The 14,564-nt window shown below is 43.6% G+C and overlaps 1 protein-coding gene across 1 annotated transcript; it reads left to right on the forward strand.

Moving 5' to 3' along the window:
* The first annotated feature begins 309 nt into the window (after window positions 1-309).
* Window positions 310-8,057, forward strand: LOC124675768 (auxin response factor 12). Its single transcript, XM_047211841.1, has 16 exons — window positions 310-352; window positions 451-623; window positions 742-851; window positions 1,009-1,107; window positions 1,218-1,274; window positions 1,381-1,536; window positions 1,640-1,724; window positions 2,425-2,515; window positions 2,602-2,766; window positions 2,849-2,971; window positions 3,226-3,301; window positions 3,701-3,848; window positions 4,130-5,127; window positions 5,203-5,393; window positions 6,355-6,476; window positions 7,670-8,057. Exons 2-15 carry the CDS (start codon window positions 551-553, stop codon window positions 6,449-6,451), a joined length of 2,469 nt encoding a protein of 822 aa, XP_047067797.1. The 5' UTR covers window positions 310-352; window positions 451-550; the 3' UTR covers window positions 6,452-6,476; window positions 7,670-8,057.
* Window positions 8,058-14,564: the final 6,507 nt, after the last annotated feature.

The following is a 14,564-nucleotide window of genomic DNA, read 5'->3' on the forward strand; positions in this document are numbered from 1 at the left end:
GTGCAGTGAGGCAGTGGTCAGGCTATCCCTTCCCATTACGGGCGCTGTTACGGTGGCGGGCCGACAGCGGCTTACATGAGCCCATAAAATACGGCTTTTCCGATAACCCGCTTTCCAACTTTCCTCTCTCCTCTCCTCCCCTACTCCGCTTTATTCAAAACTCCGTCGACGCAGGCAGCGGCCACCCTCAGCTGCACTGTGGAGGAGAGCGAGCTGCCCCAGCCCACACGCGCACTCCCACTTCGCTCGCTTAAATGCCCCAGACCTAATCATTCCTACCCCCTCTCGCTTCCTCTCTCTCTCTCCCACCCAACCCCACCCCCACCCATGGCGATCTCCGAGCTCGGCTGAGGTACGCCGCCGCCGCCGCCGGGCGCGCATCCCTATACGATGGTTGCTGCCTTTTATTTTGTTTTATTTTGGAGGGTCTGACGCGGTGGCTTGCTGCAGAATGCGGCGGGTCTGATTCGGGCTGGGATGGGGGTGCCGACGGGAGGATTTGTGGTGACGGATTGCTAGGTTTTCGCGTTGGTTTTGGAGGCGGGGCGAGATGAGCTCCTCCTCGGGGGCCAGCATCGGCGCCCAGCCGCCGCCGCCGCCGCCCGCTGCGCCGCCGGAGGAAGGTGCGTGCCTACTTCGTTCGTTCCTTCTATTTGGTTGCCCGCTTTGCTTGCTGGCTCCTGAAGGCGGCGGCGGGCCTTTCTTCCTCCGTTTGCTCAACCTGATTTTGTGTGGCTGCAGAGAAGAAGAACCTCAACTCGGAGCTGTGGCACGCCTGCGCCGGACCGCTCGTCTGCCTCCCCACCCTCGGCACGCGAGTAGTCTACTTCCCGCAGGGACACAGCGAGCAGGTCAGCATCCAAGCCCGCCCTCGCTGGCGTTAGTCTCTTCTTAAGCCCTTGCGCGCGTGCGCGCAAGGTGGTCGCTGTATTGCCCGCGTGGTTATGTGCTCTCTTGTGTTTTCTATATCTAATGCGCGCGCGCGCTCGCGTCTGTGTGCTCCTCAAGGTGGCGGCGTCGACCAACAAGGAGGTGGAGGGGCACATCCCAAACTACCCCAACCTGCCGCCGCAGCTCATCTGCCAGCTCCACGACGTCACCATGCATGTACGCGCGTCATCCTTTCCTGCACCGATTTCTCAGATGCGGCTTTCAGGCCATCCCTCCTTGGTCTATTTCGATGCCTGCTGAGTTTGCGGTGACCATTTCTGTTGCAGGCTGATGTGGAGACCGACGAAGTGTACGCGCAGATGACGCTGCAGCCGCTGAACCCGGTAAGTTGCGCAACGCAAGGATTCATGATTCGCAGCACCCAGCCTTGCGTTCGTTGGATGTGTAGAGTGGTGATGGTTTCTGTTCGGTTGATCTGTGTGACTGCAGCAAGAGCAGAACGACGCCTACCTCCCCGCGGAGATGGGGATCATGAGCAAGCAGCCCACCAACTACTTCTGCAAGACGCTCACCGCCAGCGACACCAGCACGCACGGCGGCTTCTCCGTGCCGCGCCGTGCCGCCGAGCGCGTCTTCCCTCCTCTGGTGTGATGAGTGTGTTACTTCCGGGCGGGTGCCCCTTTCCCTTTCGCACCCTGCCTTTTCGGTCTGCTGTTGCCAATAACAGGTGGTATAGTGTGGTTTGTAGGATTTCACGCAGCAGCCTCCTGCTCAGGAGCTAATTGCGAGGGACATCCATGATAACGAGTGGAAGTTCAGGCACATATTCCGAGGCAAGTTTGTCCCAGTAAATTCTACACCAGGGCTTTCTTCCTCCTAGTACTACTACTCACCGTGATGAAGTCTTCTTCTGTGCTGGTCTTAAATGAAGTTTCTTAATTACTGAAACAGTTGACTTTTCTTCCCACTGATTATCAAATCATCTCCTTCTCCATGTGTGCGTGTGCCCACGGAAACATCGGCTCTTTGTGCACAATGCGATTTAAGCATCTCTCTTATCAAATCACACTCAGTATTTTAATTTTCTTTTATGGGCTGGCAAAAAACAGATTCCCGGAAACTGATATAATTTGGATAGTACACCTTTCAACCCTTTTGGATTTTAATACTTGCTTCAGGGAGAGTGCGGTACCGGATTAAATACAAGTCACAGATGTATCTGAAATATTCATGAGTCAGTCTGGTACTAACAAAATTGCACATGGGCACTCTACTCTCTGTACTGCACTCTTGCCAGTACAAATGTAGGATGTAGGTTCTGTTCTTATGTCCTATGCTCATATTTCCTATATTATTCGTCGTGGATTCTTCAGTTACAATATACTCCATTTTCGTATCTAAAATGCACTTCATTTTGTATGACCATGACTTGGGAAAGTTGGCTTAAACCAAACATTTTTCCGATGACAGTGCCAAGTTGCTTTTAAGATTATATGATGCTACCCTTTGTACTAATCTGCTTATTTTGCACAGGCCAACCCAAAAGACACCTGTTAACTACTGGCTGGAGTGTGTTTGTCAGCGCTAAGAGACTTGTTGCTGGAGACTCGGTGCTTTTCATATGGTGTGCTTCACTGTTTATTCATGTTGTTTTGAAAAATCACACTTTTGAGTACGCAAGTAGGACTTACTCTTCATTTTATGGTTTAGGAATGAGAAAAACCAGCTTTGGCTGGGAATCAGGCGTGCCAGCCGGACACAGACTGTGATGCCTTCCTCTGTTCTTTCGAGTGACAGCATGCACATTGGGCTCCTTGCAGCCGCAGCTCATGCTGCTTCCACAAACAGCCGCTTCACAATTTTCTACAATCCCAGGTAATTTGGATCGTTTCATTAACATACTGCATTGTTATAGGTGCTCTCTCCGTTCAACTTTTACAGAAGTGAATGTTTGTAGGGCATGTCCATCAGAATTCGTCATACCACTTTCAAAGTATATCAAGGCTGTTTTCCACACACGGATATCGGTTGGTATGCGGTTCAGGATGCTCTTTGAGACTGAGGAGTCTAGTGTCCGCAGGTGAAGTAACAAAATCACAAAATCCAATCTTGGTTAAAATCTAAAATATCTTTTCGTAGAAAGATCATACTTACGTGCTATTTATGCTTGGTGTTTCTTGGTTGGCTAGCACCAAAAAATGTTTGCAGGTTGTAATGCCAATTAATGAAGTTACAATTCTCATTTTTTATATGCTTCCATATGGAGTCATGGGTGTGATAATTATACTGTAATTTTCTGATTCAAGCTGTGACCAGATATTAAATGAAATGCAGGTACATGGGCACAATAACAGAAGTAAGTGATGCTGATCCAGTGCGTTGGGCTAGTTCCTACTGGAGATCGGTTAAGGTAACTTTTTTCACTTCATGATTTTGTTCTGGAATGCTGTCTAGTTGATTCCCTCATTTATCTGTTTTATTTTGTTGCAAGGTGCATTTTATGTTTGCATTTTTTTTTCTGGCGCCTTTGATGATATTTCCTTTGGTCTCTCTTAATTTCATTTTCTTTTGCCATTCAGTTTTTCACCACAGTAATTATCATCCGTATTACATCTTCAGATGTTATGGTAATTATGATATTATTAGCTCAAAAACAAAAATAAGTTGATGTAATAATTCTTTCTATTTCATAATGGTTTATGTAAAGAGTTGCTTACCTCCTTTTCGAATCTCTTCATCTTATAAGAATAATTGGAAGTTCCGTATTTTTGGGATTCACTAACCAGTGTCTTTGATATTATAATTGCAGGTTGGTTGGGATGAATCAACTGCAGGGGAAAGACCACCTAGAGTTTCTTTATGGGAAATTGAACCGTTGACAACCTTTCCTATGTATCCATCACTGTTCCCACTGAGGGTTAAGCATCCTTGGTATTCTGGAGTTGCCGGCCTTCATGGTACAATTTTGTCATTGTTCTTAATACGTTTTTATTCCCCTCTGCTGTGTAGTAGTGCAAATAAAGATTATGACATAAGATTAAGTTTGTATTTAGGCACCAGGTTGGATGAACTATATTCACCGAGAGTCCCCATATCATGCTATACAGATTGATACACATTTTAGTATTTTTTGTGCATTTTCTTGTATTGGAAATGTCACACTAATCTCCTTAATCTTTTTTCTAGTCTCTCTTATTCACATATATGTTCCTTTATTAATTTTTGTATTGCACTTAAGATGACAGCAATGCTTTGATGTGGCTGAGAGGAGTTGCTGGTGATGGAGGTTATCAGTCTTTGAACTTTCAGTCACCTGGTATTGGCTCCTGGGGACAGCAGCGGCTCCATCCTTCTCTGCTGAGTACTGACCATGATCAGTACCAAGCAGCAGTAGCTGCTGCTGCTGTCGCCTCCCAGTCTGGTGGTTATCTGAAACAGCAATACCTAAACCTTCAGCAGCCTATGCAGTCGCCTCAAGAACACTGCAACCTCAACCCGCTGTTGCAGCAACAAATCTTGCAGCAAGCAAGCCAACAGCAGACAGTTAGTGCTGAGAACCAAAATATTCAGGCAATGCTGAACTCAAGTGCTATCCAGCATCAACTTCAACAACTACAGCAAATGCAGCAGTCCCACATTGATCAGAAGCAGAAGATTCAATCAGATCAGACATATCAAATTCCTACTATTGCGTCTCTCCCAAGTCCAACATCATTACCAAGTCATCTGCGTGAAAAATTTGGCTTCTCTGATCCTAATGTGACTTCGCCAAGCTTCACCACTTCTAGCAGCAGTGATAACATGCTGGAATCGAACTTTCTTCAGGGAAATTCGAAAGCTGTGGACTTGTCTAGGTTCAATCAGCCTGCAGTTAGTGAGCAGCAGCAGCAGCAGCAACAGCAGCAGGCTTGGAAGCAAAAGTTTATGGGTTCACAATCACTGTCTTTTGGGGGCTCGGGTTTGATTAACTCACCCACAAGTAAAGATAGTTCTCTTGAGAACAAAATTGGTTCTGATGCACAAAACCAGTCCCTTTTTAGTCCTCAAGCTGAAAATTCCTCCCTACTGTACAACATGGTACCTAACCTGACTTCAAATGTTGCTGATAATAACATGTCGACGATTCCTTCTGGATCGACATATGTGCAAAGTCCAATGTATGGTTGTTTGGACGACTCTTCTGGTATATTTCAGAATACAGGAGAGAATGACCCATCAAGCAGAACATTTGTGAAGGTAGGTGTCGTATGTTGCTTTTTCATTACATCCAGTTTAAATCCTTCCTTACGTTATTGCTGAAATGTTGTGCAGGTTTATAAGTCAGGATCAGTGGGGAGGTCGTTGGACATCACCCGGTTCTCTAATTATGCTGAGCTACGAGAAGAACTGGGTCAAATGTTCGGCATTAGGGGTCAGTTGGATGACCCTGATAGATCAGGCTGGCAGCTTGTATTCGTCGACAGGGAGAATGATGTGCTTCTCCTTGGAGACGACCCTTGGGAGTAAGAAACCATCTCTTGAGTTCTGCTTCCTTTATGAGTTTGTTGAAGTGTTACTTATATTTGTGTTATAAATGAGGTTCTGTTTTATAATTTTCTTGTTTGTGTTACTCCCTCCATCCTGAAAAGGATGTGGCAGATTTGTCTAACTTCGGAGTAGATTTTATGTCGCATAGTTTAGGTGGTGTGACAATATTTGGTTGCCACAATGTTTCTTAAGATATGATCTACTATTGCTATACACATTTGGTGCTACTTTATATAGTATTTTGAATTTTTACCAGACCTGGTTCTAGGTTATATGTATATGGAAAGTTGCTAGACACATCATAATTTTCAAACCCACGTCAGGTGTTGTAATGTCATTAGCTAATGCATTACTTTTTTAACTATCTATATTTGAGGTGTTGACCACATAAAATATGGCGTAGTGACACAAGTTTGTGATTAACTAATTAATTGACTGGTTGGTGTTGCTGACCTTGGTTTTATGGCAACTTCAGTTCATAGCTTATCAGGTCACACACTAGGTTAAATGGATTTGTTTTCTGCATTTTCTAGCAACCATGATTATGCAGATTGTTCAGTGCCAGATTGATATATTCTGAAGTGTGTTCTATTTTCAGAGTGCTAAGTGCATAATTCTGTGTGTGCTTTATTCTGAACATCTTCTCTGTCTTTATACTTAAAATAATCAGATTCCACTAGTTCTGGTATTTGATTATTTCTTTTCTTAAAATTGTGTGTGTGTTATTTTGAGAATGCTCATTGTAGAACACCATGTGTGCTTTATTCTGAACCACATCTTCTCTATGTCTTTATGTGTTGAAAAATCAATTCCACTACTTCTGATATTTTATTTTATATTTCCTTGATGTAACTTGTGATGGTCTAAGTCTACCCGTGTATGAATGTATATGCCAATATCAGTCATCTTGAAACTGAGCTTCGTCCATTGGTGCAGGTCATTTGTGAATAGTGTATGGTACATCAAGATACTTTCACCAGAGGATGTGCATAAGTTGGGGAAGCAAGGAAATGATCCACGTTATCTTTCCTAAGTGCAAAACCATGGTGCTGTTTCTGGTAATTAATTTTGCTCTGCTGTTTAATTGCCGTGCTTCTATTTTTTGGATTTTATTAGTTTCTGTTATTTTTTCTTAAATTATTCTGTTAACATATGTATGCTATTTTTTTCAAGGCCATCACAAAAATTGTCTAGTTGAACATTTTGGTCTGAAACCCACCTTTTGCGCATGTAACTAATAGAGCATGAAAACTACAAGAAGAATTACTAAATGTGTGAACTCATGATATTTAACCTATAATGAAATTCCTGATTGAAGTGTATATCACTGCACGGTGGCTTCCTCATTATCGTGGACAGTAGACCCTATAAAAAATCCGTTAGAGCTTGTTTGGCAGAAATGAACTTAAATGACACTGATGTCATCATTTCATTGATCAATGAAATGAAATTCCAAGCTGAAAAATCATGTTTGGCTGCCACATTTTTTATGAGATGAAATGATTTCCAGTATAATTACATGCTTAGGGACGAGAATTAAATTAACATATAGTACCAATTCAGGGAATTTTCGATTGAAGTAGCGGTTTCAATTCTATGCCAGCCAAACACGTTGGTTATGGCAGAGATTGAATTCCACGATTTTCTGGCACAAATTTGTGGCTGCCAAACGATCTCTTAGAAAACAGATAAAGCCATCGACCATTATGCGAAGTGTTGTATCTACATTTTTGTTAGGTTTCCCAAAATATGCCAAGACAGAAATTTTGGTTGCTAGTAAAGCAAAGTATCCAGGAATGGGGTATGATTGTGATAAACAAACTACTAAATCTCTTCATACATTTAATGCTTTGAGACTTAACTAGTGACATAGTGCACATGCTATGAAAAGTGGGCTGTAACCGATATCCCTTTTTGAGCAGTCCACTTTGGTGCATAACATTTAGAATCATTTTGGCATCTGTGTGGGTACTATTCCTACTATGTCTTGAGATAATTAGATCACATTTATTTACAGTCCCCCAAGTAAAATGTTGAGTGGTTTGGTTGACACAATCTTGTCATGCAGTTGACTATTGTTTTTAAATATTGGTTGCTCTATTATTTATTCACTCCGTGCCTCTCCTATGAGAACCATCTGAATGATTTTCTTCGAACTGCATTATTTTGATTAGAGACCACTCAAAGTGATCACCTGTTTGTATGTTGATCTCTGTCCACTACTGACATATTGACCCGGGCTACATTACAGGGTCCAGCGAGGATTCTCTACAGCACATGGCAGCACTTTTGCTCTCAACAGCACAAGTCTCCGGAACTTCAATCATCCCATCTTCGTACCTGTCTCCTGCGTCCGTACACGTCTGGAGAACTCCCCGTCCGTTACCTATCTTCGGTGCCCTGCACCGACGTCACGAATTCGTATTTCTGTAGGTTCCGCGTAGGAATCAGTATCCGGTTGAACTCTATGCTAGACCATTTGCAACTCAGCACGGCAGTTCATTTGCGTGCTGTGTCGAATCTTCAAAGACTATTGTTAGTCGGTAAACTCTTGTCGTGATCTATCTATGTATTCGAGACTCCTAGGCACTCTTTCCACGAAGAACATCAATAATTTGAATGCAGGAGGATTGTTTTAATTCGTGCCCTTGTCCATTTGATGATGGTATCCTAAATTTTTCCAGCATGCACGTATATGTTAGTCCTAGCTGAGATTATGGGAAAGCAGGTGCAGTCGGAGCTGTTCATGTGTCTTGCCTTTTTTCTGTCTGTTGGGATCTTTCATTGTTAGTCCGTGCCTGCAGCCAGATTTACATGATTTGTGAATTGTGATGCTGATTTGTTGCTGAATAATGTGTACATACTACCAGGTGGGCACATCACGAGTCTAGACTACGGCCTTACAGGCTCCTGAGATCGCCATGGTATCATACTGCTTGAAGGTCCAGTTCTTGGGCAACCTATAACTAACCATGTCTAGATGGAAGAGGCGGCGCAACCAAGCTATCAACTCTCTTGGACTCATCTTGGCTAGGAAGGCAGAAGTTAACTAGTAGCGCCCTGCTATTCCTTAGGCCACTAGAAAATCGGTTATTAATCTCAAAAAATGGTTTATTATTCTTCTTGGTCTGTTTTGGGGCAAGGGGTACCTAGCGGGTTGACATATTTTTTTTTCTTCCCCAGCGCCGTCATGGACGACCTGGCGACCGGTGTGTCACCTCCCTAACTACCCCGCCATGTTCTTGCGCTGCCGCACAATTTTCGTCCTTGGGGCCTCTCAGTTCTCGCACGCGACCCCTCATTTCTACATTAGGTGTGGGCTATAAAAAGGACCAGTAATGTTACATCTACGGAAAAGTTTTACAAAATTAACTTACGGGCATGACGTGAGATCAATCAATTGGGGCAGATTTAATCAAATGGTCCGACAATTCAGGGCACGACCAACCAACCAATCCACGCCACGTCCATCCGTAACTCACCTTCCGTAACAATCTGTCCGTAAACATAGCATTATTGAAAAAGGACAACGTCGTAGGGTAGAAGGGTACGCCTTAGCTAGCCGCCATGCTTTCACCACTTGGGCCAAGATCCACCAAACGGTGCGCTTCCCGCTTCGAACGCTAACACGGTTAGGATTGGCACGGCGGAGGCAATGGAGATCTCCACAATGACGACGCTCTTATGGCTGCCTACAAGGTCAAGCGGCGGTGGTGGAGGATCCTGAGGACGCCAAAGTGGAGATGGATGAGGACGACGATGAGATCCTCGTGCCGACTATGAGTTTTCAGCAGGTGGCTCTGCTCGCGTCCTTGAAGACCACCTGCACTGGTGGAGCTACATGCAACTGACGGGGTGCACATGACCCCGGGTAGAAAGAAATTTCTTTGTAGATGAGCATTTTTTTACCATGTATGCACCTCTAAAAATTAGATTTTTATCTATTGTGGCACCCGTATGCACCCGGTCGCTGAACGCTCTAGCTCCGCCACTGCCTGCCGTGACCAGTTTGCCTAAAACTCATGACAGGTCGTGTCCTGTGTAGCGGGGGCGGTGGACGGCGTCCATGCATGCTTTTGCGTGGGCGGTGGACCGACGACGGGCGCCACCACCGGTACGCGGGAACAGCACCGGCTTTGGCTTTACCACGGCGAGGGGAGGAAGCCGCCGTCGGGCCCGCGCCCTGCCCCCAAAAAGCTGCGCGTCTCCGCTCAGCCGCTCGCTCACCTGCAGTTTCCCCTGCCCCTACCCATTGCTGTGTCCCTGGCGGCCTGGCCTGCCGACGGCCACCGTGCGCTCGGCCCCGCCCCGCCGGACCTGCCGGCCCCGCGCGCGCGCCTGTAAATAATGGAGCGATGGGAAGCCTGGCCTGTGTGACCTTAATATTTCGTACGGCGAGCGGGTTTATGATCGTACGCGCGCGTGCAACTAGACGTGCATGTGTGAGTGTCTCCGGCTTATGTTGCGCTGCACGTCCGTACGTAAGTGCGGTCCTGTTTGCCTTCATTTCCGCGCGCGTGTGCACGCCAACAGTGTTTTTTTAGAGAAAAAGGGGCATGCCCCCGGTTCCAATATATTGAAACCAAACATCCCAGTCTTACAGCATTTTCCAGCAGTTTAAAACCTTACACATCAAACTCCTCGCAGGGGAACCATACTTATTACAACTCCAGACAACACACGCGAGAGCCAAACACATAGAACTAAACCACCAGAAGAACACAGGCAAAGTCACTGCCTCCCCATGACCTCGAAAACAAGCTCCATCTCCCACCAGGACCGGGTCGTTTGCATCCGAGTTCTTGCCAAATCTTCCGTGATCATTAGCATTGGGCCCATTCCCCTCGCATTGTTTCGTCACAAACCTCCGGAGTAGTTCTTGCCTTCTTACGTGGAATCACCCAGGATCCAGACCACAATATCATTGGTGGCAATCCGGCCACTCCTTCCAACCTGTTCATCGGGCCAATCAACCCTTCTTTTTCCTCCTCTTTCAACGGGATTTTCCATCGAGCACGGTTGTTTAGCAAGCGTCTCCACAAAACCCGCATGCCAAACCATTGTACCCGATTGAAAACATGGTCATTTACGGTAATCCGAGATAGCCCTCAAAACAACGAGCAAAAATCATATTGCATTTTTTATATTTCTTTCTATTAGCCCACAAAGCGACAACATCATGTACATTTGAGATATTCAAATTTAAACCCAGAGCACCTAAAACCCTTTCCCACAAGTTAGCGAGCAACAACACAATCAAAAAACAAATGTTGACATGACTCAATTTCATTGCAAAACACACAAGTCGGATCATCAACATTCTGTCTTTTGACCAAATTATCTCTAGTGAGAAGCTTATTATGGGAAAGCAACCAAAGGAAGAAATGAATTTTTGGGGGCACTTTTATTTTCCAAACACGAGTGAATATCAATGGTTTGGATCCCACCAAAATTAACCACAGACATATAAGGACTTAACACTATAAACCCCATTTGTTGCCCATTTCCAAATCAAACAATCTTTAGAATCATTTAAACAGAGAGTTTGTGCAATTTGTCGAATCTCCAGCCATTGCAACATAAGCTTGTGGTCAAAACACCTTCTAAAAGTCATTTTCGGAGAAGTACCATCCCACGGATCAGCAATAGTCTTATTTTGCTCATTAAGCAGGAAATAAACTTCCCGGAATTGAATAGCTAGAGAGCAAGACCCAAACCAATGGTCTTCCCGAACTTAATAGTTCTACCATTACCAACTTTCCACATATAACCCATCTTAGCAGCCTTGGCAGACCCAAAGCACCCCTTTCCAAAAAGGGAGGCCCCATGATCGAACAAGAGAAAATATTAGGGTTATTCACCTCATATTTGCTATCTACTATCTCGTTTCCAGATTTTGTTATCATCCAGGTGATATCTTTTAATCCAGGAAGCTAAGAGGCAAATATTCATCTACGATAAGTCGGGGATACCCAAACCTCCATACTCCTTTTTCCTAGTGACCAAACCCCAATTAGCTAGGTGGTACTTATGGTGCCCCTCATAATTATCCCACGGACGAGTGAGCCATCCGAGAATTAATCGGAGTAATAGCCCATTTGGGGAATTTAATCACACTAAGCGAGATAAATTGGAATATCGGCCAACACACTTCTAACCAGTTCTAGCTTAGCGAGCATGATTAAGAAGTTTGCCTCTCCAACCAGCAGCTTTCTTAATAATTTTATCCACAACGAGGTTGAATATCTTCTTTTTTAAGCTTACGAGTAATGCGGAGGTACCCCTAAATACTGTAAGGGGAACTCACCCAACTTACAACTCAAAGTTTGAGCAAAAAGTTGTGCATCACCATCAAGAACATTAATAGGAACCAGATCACACTTATGAAAGTTGATTCTCATCCCAGACATATGTTCAAAACAGGCTAAAATCCACTTTAGATTAATGGCAGAAGACAAACTTTTTTCAAGGAAGAGTAGAGTATCATCAGCATATTGCATACTGATGATGCCCCCCCTCCCCATGCCTTGCATAAGGCCAGCAATCCTTCCACCAGAAGCAGCTTTATATAAAATTTTAGTAAAAACATCAGCCATAAAGTTGAAAAGAATGGGTGATATAGGATCACCTTGTCTAACACCCTCGCTAGTAAGGAAAAAATTGCTATTGCAATCATTAATCCTAACCCCAACAGAACCATTATACAGTGAGACCCTCAATAATCCTCATCCACTTGGGGCTAAAGCCCCTCAACCTCATGACTCTAAGCAAAAAATCTCTATCAACCCTATCATAAGCCTTTTCATAGTCTAGTTTAAAAATAAAACCGAGTATTTCCACTATGAACGAGCATCATGAATAACTTCATGGGCGGAGACCACACTCTCAAGAATAAATCTTCCCTTAATAAAAGCGAGTCTGATTAGGAGAAATGAGTTTCTCACTCACCACACCTAGCCTATTGGTAGCACATTTAGAGAAAATTTTGAAACTACAATTAGTCAAAGCAATAGGTCGAAATTTCCGTATAGTTACGGCATCAACTTCCTTAGGAATCAAAGTCAACAGGGAGAAATTTAGCCTAAAAAGGTCAAGATTTCCCTCATTCCAATCCTTAACCATATCCATGAAATCGGCTCTAATGAGCTCCCGAAATGTTGATAAAATAAGAAAGAGAAACCATCGGGGCCGGGAGCACCTTCGACATAAGAGCCAAAAATAGCATCCTTTATCTCTTTCTCGGTAAAAGGTGCATCAAGCATATCATTATGATTCCGTGACACCATATCATCCGGGTCCCGAAATCATCAACTATATCAACATCAAGACAAGGCTCTTTACAAAACAAATTCTTATAGTACTTAACAGCAATATCCAGCATACCTTTGTTATCCTCCACCATACCTTCATCACCTTGCAACTGACAGATTTGTTTCTTTCTTCTTCTTTGATTAGCTACAGAATGAAAGTAAGAAGTGTTACGATCACCTTCCAAGATATACCTTTCCCTGGATCTCTGTCTAGCTTTAATCTCCTCATTAGTCCAAATTTTAGTGAGCTCAACAGAAATATCTTTCATCCTTTTCTTAGATACAGGGAGAAAGACAACTGAGTTTCAGCAATGATATCAAGCAGATCATATTCAGCAACTAATTTTTGTTTGTTCTTCCTTTGAGCAGATTCAATATTAGCAGCCCAACCTTTCAAACCTTTTCTAGTATTCCTAATTTTAAAGTTCCATCTGTCAATAGGTTTAATGAGATGACAAGGGGCTTGCCAAAATTTGGCAACCACCTGATCAAAACCCTCAATGTTAAGCCACCACTTCTCAAATCTAAATTGCTTAGAAACAGGAACTTTCAAAGCCCCAGTATCCACAACCAAAGGAGTATGATCACTCCCAATTCTAGCTTTTGAAGATAAGCTACTAGCGAGGAAGAGAGCATCCCAACAAGTAGTCACAAAAACTCTATCAAGCAAAGCCATAACCAGATTATCCCGATTATTTGCCCAAGAAAATTGCCTACTAGGGTTTTTAATTTCCATCAAACTAAATTTATTAACCCAATCATTAAAGAGATTGGCCCGAGTGTTGGTTGATGTTTCCGGTGTTTTTCTCACACTTTTCTCTAATGAGATTGAAATCACCCCCAACCGGGGTAGGACCATTCCAACAAGCCATAACATTATGCAACTCATTGATAAAGTCTAATTTGTGTTCCTCATAAGCGAGACCCATACACGAGCAATCACTCTCCAAATGGCATTATCTTTTTAGATTTAATGCGAACGGACACACGATAAGAAAGAATCTCCCATTTAATAACATCAAACAAATCAAAATTAACACCAACAAGGATCCCACGGCGAGTCTTCACGACGAGCAACCAGTTCCAGGTAAATTTCTCTCCTGGATCTAATTGCTTAAGCTGTATGCTAGAAAAGTCCTCCTTCTTAGTTTCAGAAAAACAAATAATATCAGGGCATGTCTCTCTAATGAGGTCATGCACTCTAGTTAGCTTATCAGGTCTATTTAGACCTCTAGTATTCCATATTAGAGCTACTACCATGTTTAAAAATCAATTTTCTTCTACCCTTTTTCTTACTTTGGACTAATGTCCAAGGTTCATCTTCATCGGTACATCACTAAAGTGATCCTCCCGATCGAAACAACCTCATTCTCATCAACAAAACCAACCCTCATCTCCTCCACAGATAAACTAATGTCATTTGGGAGGAAACTCTCGAGATTAGAGTTATGAAAATCTATAAGCCTTTTTGTTTCAACTTTTTTAATTTCATTAATAACAGAATCAACCTCTAGACTTTTATGACCTAGGCTAATGCCGGCATTTTTGCGAGTGTCATATAAAGAAACATTATCAAGAGCGACAAAAGAATTTGAGAAGCCATGTATTTTATTACCTTTAGGAATCTCCAAATTTTTAGCCTTCAATAAATCTTGAGCTTTTTCTATGGCAGATTTACCATCTCTTGTAATCCTGGAGCTCATCCTTGTAGCTTGAACAGGTCCCCAGGTCTTCTTCTCTTTCCAAGCCATAGCAGCCACCACAGGAGCAGGATTGTTGAGCACAAGACCATCTTCCTTCTGGATCCCAGCATCAGCTTCCTCCTCACTTTCATCA

This window comes from Lolium rigidum, chromosome 7 (genome assembly GCF_022539505.1).
Source record: "Lolium rigidum isolate FL_2022 chromosome 7, APGP_CSIRO_Lrig_0.1, whole genome shotgun sequence".
Taxonomy (NCBI): Eukaryota; Viridiplantae; Streptophyta; class Magnoliopsida; order Poales; family Poaceae; genus Lolium; species Lolium rigidum.